Source organism: Rhinoraja longicauda, chromosome 13, assembly GCF_053455715.1.
Source record: "Rhinoraja longicauda isolate Sanriku21f chromosome 13, sRhiLon1.1, whole genome shotgun sequence".
NCBI lineage: Eukaryota > Metazoa > Chordata > Chondrichthyes > Rajiformes > Arhynchobatidae > Rhinoraja > Rhinoraja longicauda.
In genome coordinates this window covers 53214818-53228994 of record NC_135965.1, presented here as the reverse complement: position 1 = coordinate 53228994, position 14177 = coordinate 53214818, and the positions used below count along the sequence as shown (strand labels likewise).

The window sequence follows — 14177 nt, the reverse complement described above, 5'->3', positions numbered from 1 at the left end:
GACAATACATGATAACAATCAAGCTGCCCACAGTGTACAGATACATAAGGGAATATCGTTGAGTGCAAAGTAAAGACTGATCAAAGATATTCCAATGGTCACCAATGAGGTAGATAGAATTAGGATGATTGAGGTGCCTGATTACAGCTGGGAAGAAACGGTCCCTGAAACTGGAGGTGTGCGTTTTCACACATCTGAACCTTTTGGTCGATGGGAGAGGGGAGTGGCCAGGGTGCGACTCATTCTTATCATATATATACAGCGCGGAAACAGGCCTTTTCGGCCCACCAAGTCCGCGCCGCCCAGCGATCCCCGCACATTAACACTATCCTACACCCACTAGGGATTTTTTTTTTACATTTACCCAGTCAATTAACCTACATACCTGTACGTCTTTGGATTATGCTGCTGGCTTTGTCGAGGCAGCGTGAGGCATAAATAGAGTCAATGGAAGGGAGGTTGGTTTGTGTGATGGCCTGGACTGCATCCACAATTCGCTGTAATTTCTTGCGGTCTTGGATGGAGCTGTTCCCAAACTAAGCTGTGATGCATCCTGATAAACTGAAAGTAGAAGAATAAAACAAAGGAATAAAGAATAAAGAAATCATGAGCACCCATAAGGAGGGGCAGGAAAAGGCTTTGTTTTGACTTTTGAAAAAGGTATTTTGCAGTAAAAATGTGATGAGACTTCCCAGAAGATCATGCAGGTGTCCAAAGCAAGAGGAACAAGCAATGAACTCCTGGAGGGTCTCGGTCTACATTCCACATTGAGTCCATTCATCTTGGCAGTCAGAGGAGAGCTTCTTCAATGGCATGCTTTAAAGGGTTTTTTTCAGTGGAGCAATAAAAATCAGAGGTAGGGACTCAACCCAAAACATCAACTGTCCATTCCCTCACCACTCACCAGCTTTGCTGCCTGGCCCACCGATCTACAGCATTTTGGTTCTTGCCCCAGATTCCAGCATCGGCAATCTCATGTCTCCCAAGAGAAACAAGCAACTGGTTTATATATAGAACATAAAATATGGTTTCATCTATCATCCACTCTGAGCAACGGAGAAGGTAAAATGTTCAAAGTTATTAGTTCAAAAAATGAGAATAGACATAACGATGTGACATCGACAGAGCTATGGTCAAACCTTAAAACACTATCATACATAGAGCACAGCAGGAGGCTGTTCAGCCTACAATGCCCATGCCGAAAATGATGCCAAGATAAATAAGTATGACCATTCCAACATGAAAAGGATCTACAGGAGGTGCTGCCTCAAAAAGGCGGCTCATATCAAATCTCCACATCACATTGGCTACCCTCTCATCTTGCTAATACCATCAGGAAGAACCTACAGGAGCCTGAGAAACATGACCTCCAGGTTCAAGTTTACAGATGATACAAAAGTGGGTGGTTTTGCAGATAGTGAAGATGGTTGTAAAAAATTGCAGCAGGATCTGGATCAATTGGCCAGGTGGGCTGAGGAATGGTTGATGGAATTTAATGCAGAAGAATGTGAGGTGTTGCATTTTGGGAAGTCTAACATGGGCAGAACCTACACAGTAAATGATGGGGCTCTGGATAGTGTAGGGCAGAGGGATCTAGGAGTGCAGGTGCATAGCTCCCTGAAGGTCATCGCCTTAGAATTAAAGGGCGCTCATTTAGAAAAGAGGTGAGGAGGAACTTCTTTAGTCAGTAGGCAGTTAATCTGGGGAACTCATTGCCACATCAATGGATATTTTTGAGATGGAGATTGACAGATTTGTGATTAGTACGGGTGTCAGGGGTTATGGGGAGAAGGCAGGAGAATGGGGTTAGGAGGGAGAGAAAGATCAGCCATGATTGAATGGTGGAGTAGACTTGATGGGCCAAATGGCCTAATTCTGCTCCTATCACTTATGGACTTATGGTCTCGACCCGAAATGTTACCCAGTCCTTCTCTCCAGAGATGCTGCCTGTCCCGCTGAGTTACTTCAGCATTTTGTGCCTTGCTAGCTTCGATTGACTAGTTTCATTTGGTAGGAAAATCACTGCAGATGCTGGTTCAAATCGAAGGTATCACAAAATGCTGGAGTAACTCAGTGGGTCAGGCAGCATCTCTGAAGAAAAGGAATGGGTGACGTTTCGGGTCGAGATGCTTCTTCAGACTGATTCTGCATGAAGAAGGGTGTCGACCCGAAACCGTCACCCGGTCCTTCTCTCCTGAGATGCTGCCTGTCCTGCTGAGTTACTCCAGCATTTTGTGTCTAGCTAGCTTTGGCTAGTTTCATTTGCTGCTTTACTAAATCAGCAAGATCATCTTGAAATATAACTTTTGTTTGGATATTATTTTTTTCGTATAATATTCTCGCGTCGTACCATTAATCTACTGGTCCTTTCCCTGCAGGCTTGAGAATTAATTGAGGACATGGCCACATGGGTGGGACTGCTGATTCTTCTGATGGTGAAACTTGTCACAGTCGATGGGGGCCTCCAGGATGATGCCATTGCCGACCTTTCAGTGAAGCTCTACCACCACTTCAGGTCAATGGAGAACGTGGAGAATATCTTTTACTCCCCCTTCGGTATTGCCATTGCTTTGGGAATGATTGAGCTCGGAGCTGCTGGCACAACCCTCCAGCAGATTCAACACGTCATGGCCTCCAATTACAAGCAAAGAGGTAACTCTCGTCTTTTATCGTTGTTTTCTGTTCAGCATCACGTCCCGGTTCTTATTGAAACATATAAGATTATTAAGGGATTGGACACGTTAGGGGCAGGAAACATGTTCCCAATGTTGGGGGAGTCCAGAACCTGGGGCCACACTTTAAGAATAAGGGGTAGGCCATTTAGAACAGAGATGAGGAAAAACTTTTTCAGTCAGAGAGTTGTAAATCTGTGGAATTCTCTGCCTCAGAAGGCAGTGGAGGCCAAGTCTCTGGATGATTTCAAGAGAGAGTTAGATAGAGCTCTTAATGATAGCGGAGTCAGGGGATATGGGGAGAAGGCAGGAACGGGGTACTGATTGAGAATGATCAGCCATGATCACATTGAATGGCGGTGCTGGCTCGAAGGGCAGAATGGCCTCCTGCACCTATTGTCTATTGTCCCCCCCGACAACTCTCACCAACCTCTACACAGATGTGCTGTGGAAAGCATCTCATCACGGCGCATCACAGCCTGGTTCGGGAACCCCAGCAACATCCAAGACCACAAGAAGTTGCAGAGAATTGTGGACGCAGCCCAGACCGTCACGCAAACCAACCCCCCCCCCCCCCCCCCCCCCCCACTGACTCCGTTTACACCTCACGCTGCCTCGGCAAGGCCAGCAGTGTAATCGAGCACGAGTTTCGCCCACCGCGGCCACTCCCTCTTCTCCCCTCTCCCATCAGGCAAACAGTACAGAGGTTTGAAAACGCACACCTCCAGATTCGGGGACAGATTCAGATTCCGGCAACTGAATCATCCGACCACAAGTGGAGAGCAGTCCTGATCTACTCAACCTCTAAACCTGTCCTATCCACGTACCTGTCTAAACGTTGCAGTAGTACCTGCTCAAGGTAAGTTCTATCCTGTGACGGGTAGTTCTGAGACACGAGAAGCTATATGTATATATGTGTATATATATATATATATATATATATATTATATATATGTGTGTGTGGGTGTTGCAAGTTTTGTTTTTCTAGTCTTGTGGGTAATTGGAGAAACATTACAGAGGTTAATGGTTCATTGTTCAAATGCAATTTGTTGGGGCTTATTGGTTGGCATGGGCAAGTCGGGCCGAAGGTCCTGTTTCCGTTCTGTGTGACTCTGACTCTATCCAAATGCAATTATCCAGGGATATTGGTGGATACACGAAGCTTTTAGATATCAATGTAGATGTTGCAGGGAATGGAGGAGTATGAATCATGTGCAGGCAGATTGGATTATTTTATTTTGGCATCATGATCAGCATGGACACATTGAATGGTGGTGCTGGCTCGAAGGGCCGAATGGCCTACTTCTGCGTCTATTGTCTCTTGACATTGTGGGCCAAACGGCCTGTTCCCTTGTTCAGTGTTCTTTTTTTTTATTTTTTATTAATTTTATTTAAATTTTAACAAAGCACATACATGTTACAGCTCATCGTACCCAATGATACCTACATTACAAATTCGATTATATATTATAAATTCGATTATACATGTATTGTTCTGTATTATCTCCCCACCCATAACCCCCCTCCCCCCCACCCCCCAGTTAGAAAAAAGAGGAAAAAGGAGAAGAAAGAAAGAAAAAGAAAGAAAAAGAAAGAAAGAAAGAAAGATGGAAACCTGGAGACAAGAAGGAAACACTTCCGGCTAATTTCTTATTAAATTCTTTTTAAGGGTATCAAAACAATCCTGAAATTAAATATTTCCAATTCTTAATCCTATTTTTAAAGTGAATGGGTTCCAAAGTTTCAAAAGTAAATCATATCTATTTCTCAGATTATAAGTAGCTTTTTCTAATGGGATACAACTATGCATTTCTGCATACCATCTTTCAATTCTTATTTCCTTATGATCTTTCCAAGTGACCGCTACACATTTTTTTGCTATTGCTATTGCTATTTTGAGAAATCTTTCCTGATATTTATCTAAAATTAATCTTGGTAATATTCCTTTAGTATCTCCCAATAAAAACAACCTTGAATCCAATGGTATGGTCTTATTCATCAATTGTTCCAAAAAGTTTTTTAGGTCTTTCCAAAAAGGAGTTACCTTCGGACATGCCCATGTGGAGTGTAAAAAAGTCCCCACATCCTGGTTGCATCTAAAACAAATGTCAGGTAAATTTGGATTTAAATTGTTTAATTTTTCCGGAGTTAAATATAATTGGGGTAAAAAATTATATTGTACTAAACTATATCTCACATTAATAGTATTTTTCATACTTTCTAAACACAATCTTTCCCAACTTGGTTCATCAATGCTAATATTCAGATCTGTTTTCCTAACTAATAGATCCTTAACTAATAGCTTCGCTTCCCATTTATAGATAAATTCTTCTGGGCATAGTTCTTTTATTTTATCCATTTCAATTTTAACCCATGCTGTTTTTCCACCCTCTTGATAAAATGATGAAATAAAACTCATTTGTGCTGCCAGATAGTAATTTTTAAAATTTGGTAATTGCAGTCCACCTAATTCAAATTCCATGTTAATTTTTCCATAGACATTCTTGGCATTTTACCTTTCCAAAGAAAATTTCTCACAATTTTATTCAATTCTTGAAAGAAAAAAAAAAATTGGTAAAGGTATAGGCAGTGTTTGGAATAAATACTGTATCCTCGGAAAAATATTCATCTTAATACAGTTCACTCTCCCTAGCAATGTAATTGGAAGATTCATCCATTTCTTCAAGTCCTCATCTATTTTTTTAATTAGTGGTTTATAATTTAGTTTATACAGATTATTTAACTTATTATCTACTTTAACCCCTAGGTACTTCATGCCTTCTTTTTGCCATTTGAACTGACTTTCTCTTTTACATTGATCATAATTACCTTCAAAAAGAGGCATTCTTTCAGTTTTGTCTTTATTAATTTTGTATCCTGATACTTTCCCATATTCTTCCAGTCTGAAATATAATTTTCTTAAGAATTCCAATGGTCTAGTAAGACAAATTAAAACATCATCTGCAAATAAAGTAATTTTGTGATTTTCCTGATTAACTTTAAATCCTTCAATGTCTAAATCTGATCTTATTAGCTCTGCCAGAGGTTCAATGGCCAATACAAATAAAGCCGGTGACAAGGGACATCCCTGTCTACTAGATCTTTCCAAATTAAATGATTGAGAAGATTGGCCATTTGTCACCACTTTGGCTTTAGGTTGTTTATAAAGGGCTTTTACCCAGTTAATGAAACCATTTCCCAATCCGTACTTCTCTAATACTTTAAATAAAAAATCCCATTCTAACCTGTCAAACGCCTTTTCAGCATCTAAAGCAACTGCTACGCTCAATTCCTTTCTTTTCTGTGCTAAATGTAAAATACTTATAAATCTTGCTACATTATCAGATATTTTCCTTTTTTTGACAAATCCAGTTTGGTCCTCTTTAACCAGCTTCGGTAAATATTCTGCCAATCTCCTTGCCAAAAGCTTAGCAACTATTTTATAATCTGCATTCAATAATGATATTGGTCTATAAGCAGATGCATTTAAAGGGTCTTTCCCTTTTTTTTGAATTACGGTTATAATTGCCATTGAGAAGGATTCTGGTAATGTAGAAGTTTTTTCCGCTTGATGTATCACTTCCATAAATACTGGTAACAACAAATCTTTAAATTTTTTATAGAACTCAGGCGGGAAACCATCTTCCCCTGGAGATTTATTACTTGGTAAAGAATATAATACTTCCTCCACTTCTCTCAAAGTAAAGGAGGCATTTAGTCCCATCTGCTCCTCATTAGAGATTGTTGGTAATTGTATCTTGGATAAAAAATTATTTATCTTAATTTCATCCTTTTCAGATTCAGAATGGTACAGATTAGTGTAGAATTGCTTAAATACCTCATTGATTTCTCTAGGTTTAGAAGTAATAATGTTTTGATCTGTTCTAATTGAATTTATTGTTCTTAATATTTGTTCTTCTTTCAGTTGCCATGCCAATACCTTGTGCTCTCTTTCTCCTAATTCATAATATCTTTGGTTAGTTTGTAATATTAGTTTTTCTGTTCTGTAAGTATGTAAAGTATTTTATTGAAATTTTTTATTTGCAAGTTGTATTTTTTTCGTATCTGAAGAAGCTTTCTGTAAGTCTTTTTCTAATACGGTGATTTCTTTTTCTAATCTTTCAGATTCCTTCCTATAATCTTTCTTTATCTTAGATGAGTAGCTTATAATTTGGCCTCTCAAATAAGCCTTCATTGCATCCCATACAATAAATTTATCATCAACTGAATTTAAATTTGTTTCCAAAAATAATCCAATTTGTCCTTGAATAAAATCACAAAAGTCTTGCCTTTTCAATAGTAAAGAGTTGAGTCTCCATCTATACACGGACTGTTCTTTATCTGGCATCGTAATTTTCATTAGTGATGGTGAGTGATCCAATAGCAATCTAGCCTTGTAATCTATTTGTATTATTCTACCTCTTAATTGAGCTGAAATCAAAAATAGATCTATTCTTGAATATGTATCATGTCTATTGGAATAAAAGGAGTAGTCTCTTTCCCTGGGATGGCTTTTCCTCCAAACATCTATTAAATTTAAAATTTCCATTAAATTCAAGGTTGTCTTCGCTGCTCTTGTCCTTGTCGTTGTCCTTGTTGATCTATCCATTACTGGATCTAAACAAAAATTGAAATCTCACCCTATCAATATATTTTCATGTGCTTCCGCCAGATTTAAAAAGGTACCCTGCACAAACTTCTCATCATCTATATTTGGTCCACAATTCTGAGAAAATTTGACAATGTACCATTACAAATCTACCTACTGGGTCACTTACAATATTTTGTATCTTAATTGGTAGCGTTTTCTTAAATAGGATAGCAACCCCTCTTGCTTTTGAGTTAAAAGAAGATGCGACCATACTTCCTACCCAATCTCTCTTTAACTTTTGATGTTCTTTTTCCGTTAGATGTGTTTCTTGCAAGAAAGCTATATCTACTTCCAATTTTTTCATCTGTGTTAAAATTCTCTTCCTTTTTATCGGTCCATTTAACCCATTCACATTATAGCTTAAAAAATTTAATTTGTTATCCATTCATTCCTTTTTTTTCCCTTTTTCCTTACCTTGATACCTCTTCCAGTATGTGCTCCCCTCCATAGTCCAGGTATAAAAACAGAAAAGGAAAAAGAGAGATAGAGAAATAAACCCTCCCTCTAATGTTGCTAATAAATAGATTAGCAACATTACCCCCCTCTATTATACGAGGTGTGGTCCGCACCACACTTGTGCCCATGATTATGGTGGAGCATCCACATTCTCCAACCCCCCCGATGTATCAAGTACTTCTAAAAATTAACAATCCTTAATACAATTAATCCCCTCTATAGTATACAGATCTTATTAATAATCATTCATTCATGAGTCTTCTTAAGCATTTCTCGATGGCAATTCTTCCGCATACTCTTCTGCTTTGACAAAATCTTTAAAAAAATTATTTTCTCCAGTGTTGATCATAATCTTCAAAGTAGCCGGATGCAGTAAAATAAACCTATAGCCCTTCTTCCATAGAATATTTTTTGCCTTATTAAATTCTTTTTTTCTGCTCAATAAGACATTACTGATGTCTGGGTAAAAGATTATTTTAGTACCTTCATATTCTATTGGTTTTCCCTCTCTTATATTATTCCCGACTGTTTTGAAAACCAATTCTCGATCTTGGTATCTTAAAAATGTAATCAACACAGATCTTGGCTTTTGATTAGCCGAGGGTTTCGGTCTTAGAGCCCTACGTGCTCTTTCTATTTCCATCTGACCTTGTTTATCTATTCCCAGAGTAGTCACTATCCAATCTTAAAAAAAGTTAATTGGGTCTTCCCCCTCCACTCCCTCTGGCAAACCAACAATTTTAACATTATTTCTCCTGCTATAGTTTTCCAAGCCATCCAACTTCTCCGCCGTCTTTTTGCTTTCAATTGCTGCAGCAGTAATACTGTCTTCATTTTTTTCCACTCTAGATTTTAACATTTCATTTTCCATTTGTATATTATCCACTTTATTTGTCATTGTTTGAAAATTCTCCTCCATTTTTTTCAAAGTCTTATGCAATTTCTTGTTATCTCTCCTCATTAATTTGTTATTTCCTTCAATTTTCTTAAGCCTGTTAATAATTTCTTGAAACATCGTTTTCATATTAGTCTCTGTATCTTCTTGATTTTCTTCTTCCTCATTTCCACTTCCACTGCTAGTGGGGTCTCCCGTTACCTCATCATCACTCGTGTCCGAAAGTCCAGACTCGCCTTCAGCAGCCTCTCGGCAAACAGTGGGCCTTTTTGGTAACTCACGGTGACCCCCTCGTATTTTGCCCCGAGTCAAAGAGCACTTGCTGGGAGTAGCCGACTCCAGCTTCGTACCGGAGCCCTCCCCAGTCTCACCGCCTGCCGAGGGGTCACCAAATCCAGTCCCCTGCTCCATCAGAGCTGTGGGCCTACCTTCGATTTTTTTTCTTGATTCCTTTGTTGGATTTCCTTGCTTCTGTGGCCGTTGTAGTCCTCTTTTTTCTTTCTTGGAAGTCATCCGTACGTTCTGTATACTTTCTGATTTGATTTAAAGTACTTGATTTCCTTTAGTTCGTCTTTTTTTAGCAGTTTAGGGCTTTGTTTTCGGGAGTGCTGAAAAGTTATGTCTACTCAGCCAAGCATTGGACACGCCTCCCCACTGTTCAGTGTTCTTAAAGCCGAGCATAAGCAAGCTGGTGGAATCGCCAGACACTGGAAGATGAAGTTTATTGCAAAGAAGTAATGTAGGGGTGGTAAAAAATGGTGGCGCTGCTGCCTCTCAGCATCAGAAACCTGGGTTCGTTCATAACCTCGGGTGTGCTGTCTGTGTGGTGGTTATATTTTAGATGAATATACGATGGAATATCATATATTCTATTGTTACTAGAGAGTTACTATGTTAACGAGATGGCCGAGACTGGACATGCTCCTTTACTTTGCAAATACAGCATGGGAACAGGCCCTTCAGTCCATCGATTACATCCCGACCATCAATCACCTGATCACTCCAGTTCTATGTTAAGCCACTTTCTCATCCACTGCCTATACTAGAGGCAATTTGCAGAGTTCGATAAACCTACAAACCTGCACGTCTTTTAGATGTGGTAGGAAAACGGAACACCCGGAGGAAACCCACGCAGTCCCACGGAGATCGTTCAGACTCCAGACCAACAGCACCCAAGGCCAGGGTCAAACCTGGGTCTCTGGATCTGTGAGGCAGCAACTCTACTAGCTGTGCTGCCCCGTTATTTTGGAGTATATAAGGCCATTCGGCCCATCAAGCCTACTCTGCTATTCAATCATGGCTGATCTATCTTTCCCTCTGCCCTATTCTCCTGCCTTCTCCCCACAACCCCTGACACCCGTACTAATCAAGAATCTAACTATCTCTGCCTTAAAAATATCCATTGACGGCCTCCACAGCCTTCTGTGGCAATGAATTTCACAGTTTCACCACCCTCTGATTAGAGAAATTCCTCTTTATCTTCAATGGTAATCTGTCGATATGTTCCTTAAAAATATCCATTGACTTGGCCTCCAATGAATTCCTCAGATTCACCACCCTCTGACTCTGTTTTATTGATAAGTATGATTTCTGTTCTGTGCAGATGAGGAGTTTGACTTCTTGCCCGACTTCTCCCAGTCCATGACAGCAGACCGGCAGCAGTATGTCATGAAGGTTGCCAACGCCTTGTTTGTACAAGCAGGGTTTCAGCTCAGTGATGATTACCTGCGAATGGTGAAGAGTTTTTTCAGTGCCGGGGTTGAGAAGGTGGACTTCAGCGATCCGTCTTCAGTGGCCGATCAGATCAATGCGTGGATACGGAATCAAACCGATGGTAAATATCGTGGAGGGAAGAACTGCAGATGCTGTTTTAAATCGCAGGTAGACACAAAATGCTGGAGTAACAGCAGTGCAGGTGGTGGGAGAGAGAAGGATGATGGCAAAGTTAACATCGCTGCTGGACAACGACTCCCACCCCATGCAGGACACGGTCACTGCACTGAGTAGCTCCTTCAGTGACAGACTCCTTCACCCCAAGTGCGTGAAGGAGAGATATAAGAGGCCCTTCCTTCCCGCTGCTGTGAGACTGCACAACCAGCACTGCTCCCAGCAGATGAGTCAACAGTAACAGCTAAGGAATACAATTTATCCGTGTCTTTACTTTTATTTATAATGAATGATCTCTTGCTATCCACTTTGCTGCTGTAACACTGTAAATTTCCCTGGTGTGGGACGAATAAAGGAATATATTATTCTAACTCAGCGGGTCAGGCAGCATCTCGGGAGAGAAGGAATGGGTGACGTTTCGGGTTGAGGCCCATGGGATCTCGATCAGAAATGTCCCCCACTCCTTCTCTCCCGAGATACTGCCTGACCCGCTGGGTTACTCCAGCATTTTGTGTCTACCTTCGATGGTAAATATTGCCGCACTGTGAAATATTGTTGAGCAACATCGCAGACCTGTGGAGAACATGCTGACGATGGGCGTTGTTACCAAATTGGAATAGATTCCGTGAATCTTACTGCTTTTGAAATTCTTGGCTTGTGGATTGGAAACCTTCGCAAATCTGCCACCGAAATTCCCGGCACCCTCGGTTCCAGATCCTTGCGTATTATTTGTTTTGCCGGACCAACCATAGTCAAGGCCTGGAGGAGGAAGGGGGTGAGGGAGGGTGGGGGGAGGGGGGTGGGGAAGGATACCAGCCCACAAAGTCGGCCATGGGAACGGATCTGCCGGCTCCGGTTGGGCCGGAGTTCCAGAGCCCCGGCCGCAAGGGGCGGTCGACCCACCGATCAGCCGCGGAAGTCCCGATGAGGTCGAGATCAGCCGCCTCACTCGGCCTGGTCACCACATTTTCGGGGGGACGTCCGGAGGGGAGGTGGATTTCGAATGTGCTTCCGTGATTTTGTCCGGATCAATAAAGAGTTGCTGAAAAAATGATGGTGGGGAGTCTTTTACGCAGAGTAGGGAATCAAGAACCAGAGGACATAGGTTTAAGATGAGGGGGGGGGGGGGGAGATTTAAAAGGAATCCAAAGGGTGACCTTTTCCACAGAGAGGGTGGTGAGTGTATGGACCAAGCTGCCGGAGGAGGTACTTGAGGCAGGGGCTATCACAACATTTAAGAAACATGAAGACAGGTACATGGATAGGACATGGTTAGAGGGGTATGGACCAAATGCAGATCGGTGGACCAGCGTAGATGGGACTTGTTGGTTGGTGTGGGCAAGCTGGGCTCAAGGACCTGTTTCCATGCATATGAATATAAATTATACAAGGTAGACACAAAATGCTGGAGTAACTCAGCAGGACAGGCAGTATCTCTGGATAGAAGGAATGGGTGACGTTTTGGATTGAGACCCTTCTTCAGACTGAAGGAGGGTCTCGACCAGAAACGTCACCCATTTCTTATCTTCAGAGATGCTGCCTGTCTCGCTGAGTTACTCCGGCACTTTGTGTTTATCTTCAGTGTAAACCTGCATCTGCTGTTCCTTCCTAGACAAGTAGATGGACAGTTTGGGACCCTTCTTCAGACCTCAACGTTACTGTTGTTATTTAATTCCCATGTGTTTGGGTGTTGGGCCAAATGTTCAATCTGTGCCTCTGTAACATGAACTGATTTTGATATTTTCTCTTATTTACACAGACAAAATCCAAAGCCTTTTAACACAGAAGGACTTCAGTGCCTTGACCCATGTTGTTCTCATCAATGCAATTTACTTCAAAGGGAACTGGAAGTCGCAGTTCCGACCGGAGCACACACGCACTTTCCCTTTTACTAAAGACGATGAGAGTGAGATACAGATCCCCATGATGTATCAACAAGGGGACTTCTTCTACGGTTAGCAAATGTTTGGCTCTTTTGTCGTTAGTTAAAACTGACCTTTCCGTCCATCTGCTGTGGCAAAGGAAATGATAGTTCAGATTTGATGGAGAACAGTATTTCTTTGTTTCCTTAACCTTGTATCGTTATTTAACCTTGTGCTGTAACGCTCCATTCAACTGCAATTACAATGAGCTTTATGTTTGAAATGTTGTCACAGAGGCTGCACGGTGGCGCAGTGGTAGAGTTGCTGCCTTACAACGCTTGCAGTTCCAGAGACCCGGGTTTGATCCTGACTAGTTTAGAGATACAGCGCGGAAACAGGCCCTTCGGCCCACCGTGTCCGCGCCGACCAGCGATCCCCGCACATTAACGCCATCCTACACACACTGGGGACAATTTTTACATTTACCAAGCCAATTAACCTACAAACCTCTACGTCTTTGGAGTGTGGGAGGAATCCGAAGGTCTCTGAGAAAACTCACGCAGGTCAAGGGGAGAACGTACAAATTCCATGCAGACAGCGTCCACAGTCGGGATCGAACCCGGGTCTCTGGCGCTGCATTCACTGTAAGGCAGCAACTCTACCGCTGCGCCACCGTGCCGCCCTATGGTGATGTCTGTACGGAGTTTGTACGTTCGCCCCGTGACCGATTCCCGGTTTTATTCGACATCTTCGGTTTCCTCCCACACTCCAAAGACGTACAGGTTTGTAGGTAAATTGGCTTCGTGTAAGTGTAGATTGACCCCAGTGTGTGTAGGATAGTGTTAGTGTGCGGGGATCGCTGGTGTGTTGACTCGGTGGGCCGAAGGGCCTGTTTCCACGCTGTACCACTAAAACTAAAAACTAAAACTTCAAATGTTGGTTTACAAAAAAGAACACAAAGTGCTGGAGTACCTCTGGTCAGGCAGCATAAATAAAGATGGCGCCCAAGCCAGGTGTCTCTCTGCATGCCTGTCCCAGAACTGGATCTGCAATCACTCATTACAATCACTCCACCCTTTTAAACCTCTACTCTGCGCACTGTGAATGGCTCGATTGTAATCACGTATTGTCTTTCCGCTGACTGGTTAGTACGCAACAAAAAGCTTTTCACTGTACCTCAGTACACGTGACAATAAACTAAACATCTCTGGAGAACACGGATAGGTCGTCTGAAGAAGGGCCCTGACCTGAAACGTCACCTGTCCATGCTCTCCAGAGACACTCCTGACTCATTGAGTTACTCCAGCACTTTGTGTCCATTTTTGCTATTATTTAAGCTGTGTTTAGTTTACGTTAGGTTTAGTTTAGAGATAGTGTGGAATCAGGCCCTTCGACCCACCGGGTCCGCGGTGACCAGCGATCCCCGTACACTAACACTGTCCTACACACACAAGAGACAATTTTATTCACCGAAGCCAAACCTGTACCTCTTTGGAGTGTGGGAGGCACCCGGAGAAAACCCACGGGGAGAACGTACAAACTCCGTGCAGACAGCACCCGTAGTCAGGATGGAAGCCGGGTCGCTGGCGCCGTGAGGCAGCAACTCGACTGCCGTGAGGCGGCCACTCTACGCCGTGAGGCGGCAACTCTGGCGCCGTGAGGCGGCAACTCTGGTGCCGTGAGGCGGCAGCTCTGCGTCTTGAGGCAGCCACTCTACGTCTTGAGGCAGCCACTCTACGGCGTGAGGCAGCCAC

The 14177-nt window shown here is 42.4% G+C and overlaps 1 protein-coding gene across 1 annotated transcript in view; it reads left to right on the top strand.

Moving 5' to 3' along the window:
- LOC144599723 (neuroserpin-like) overlaps window positions 1–14177 on the top strand; it is a 48303-nt gene that overhangs the window by 7667 nt on the left and 26459 nt on the right. The window contains exons 2-4 of the mRNA XM_078410984.1: window positions 2379–2652; window positions 10278–10508; window positions 12321–12515. Of these exons, the coding sequence (XP_078267110.1) occupies window positions 2400–2652; window positions 10278–10508; window positions 12321–12515 (679 nt within the window). The 5' untranslated portion in view covers window positions 2379–2399. The remainder of the gene's footprint in view (window positions 1–2378; window positions 2653–10277; window positions 10509–12320; window positions 12516–14177) is intronic.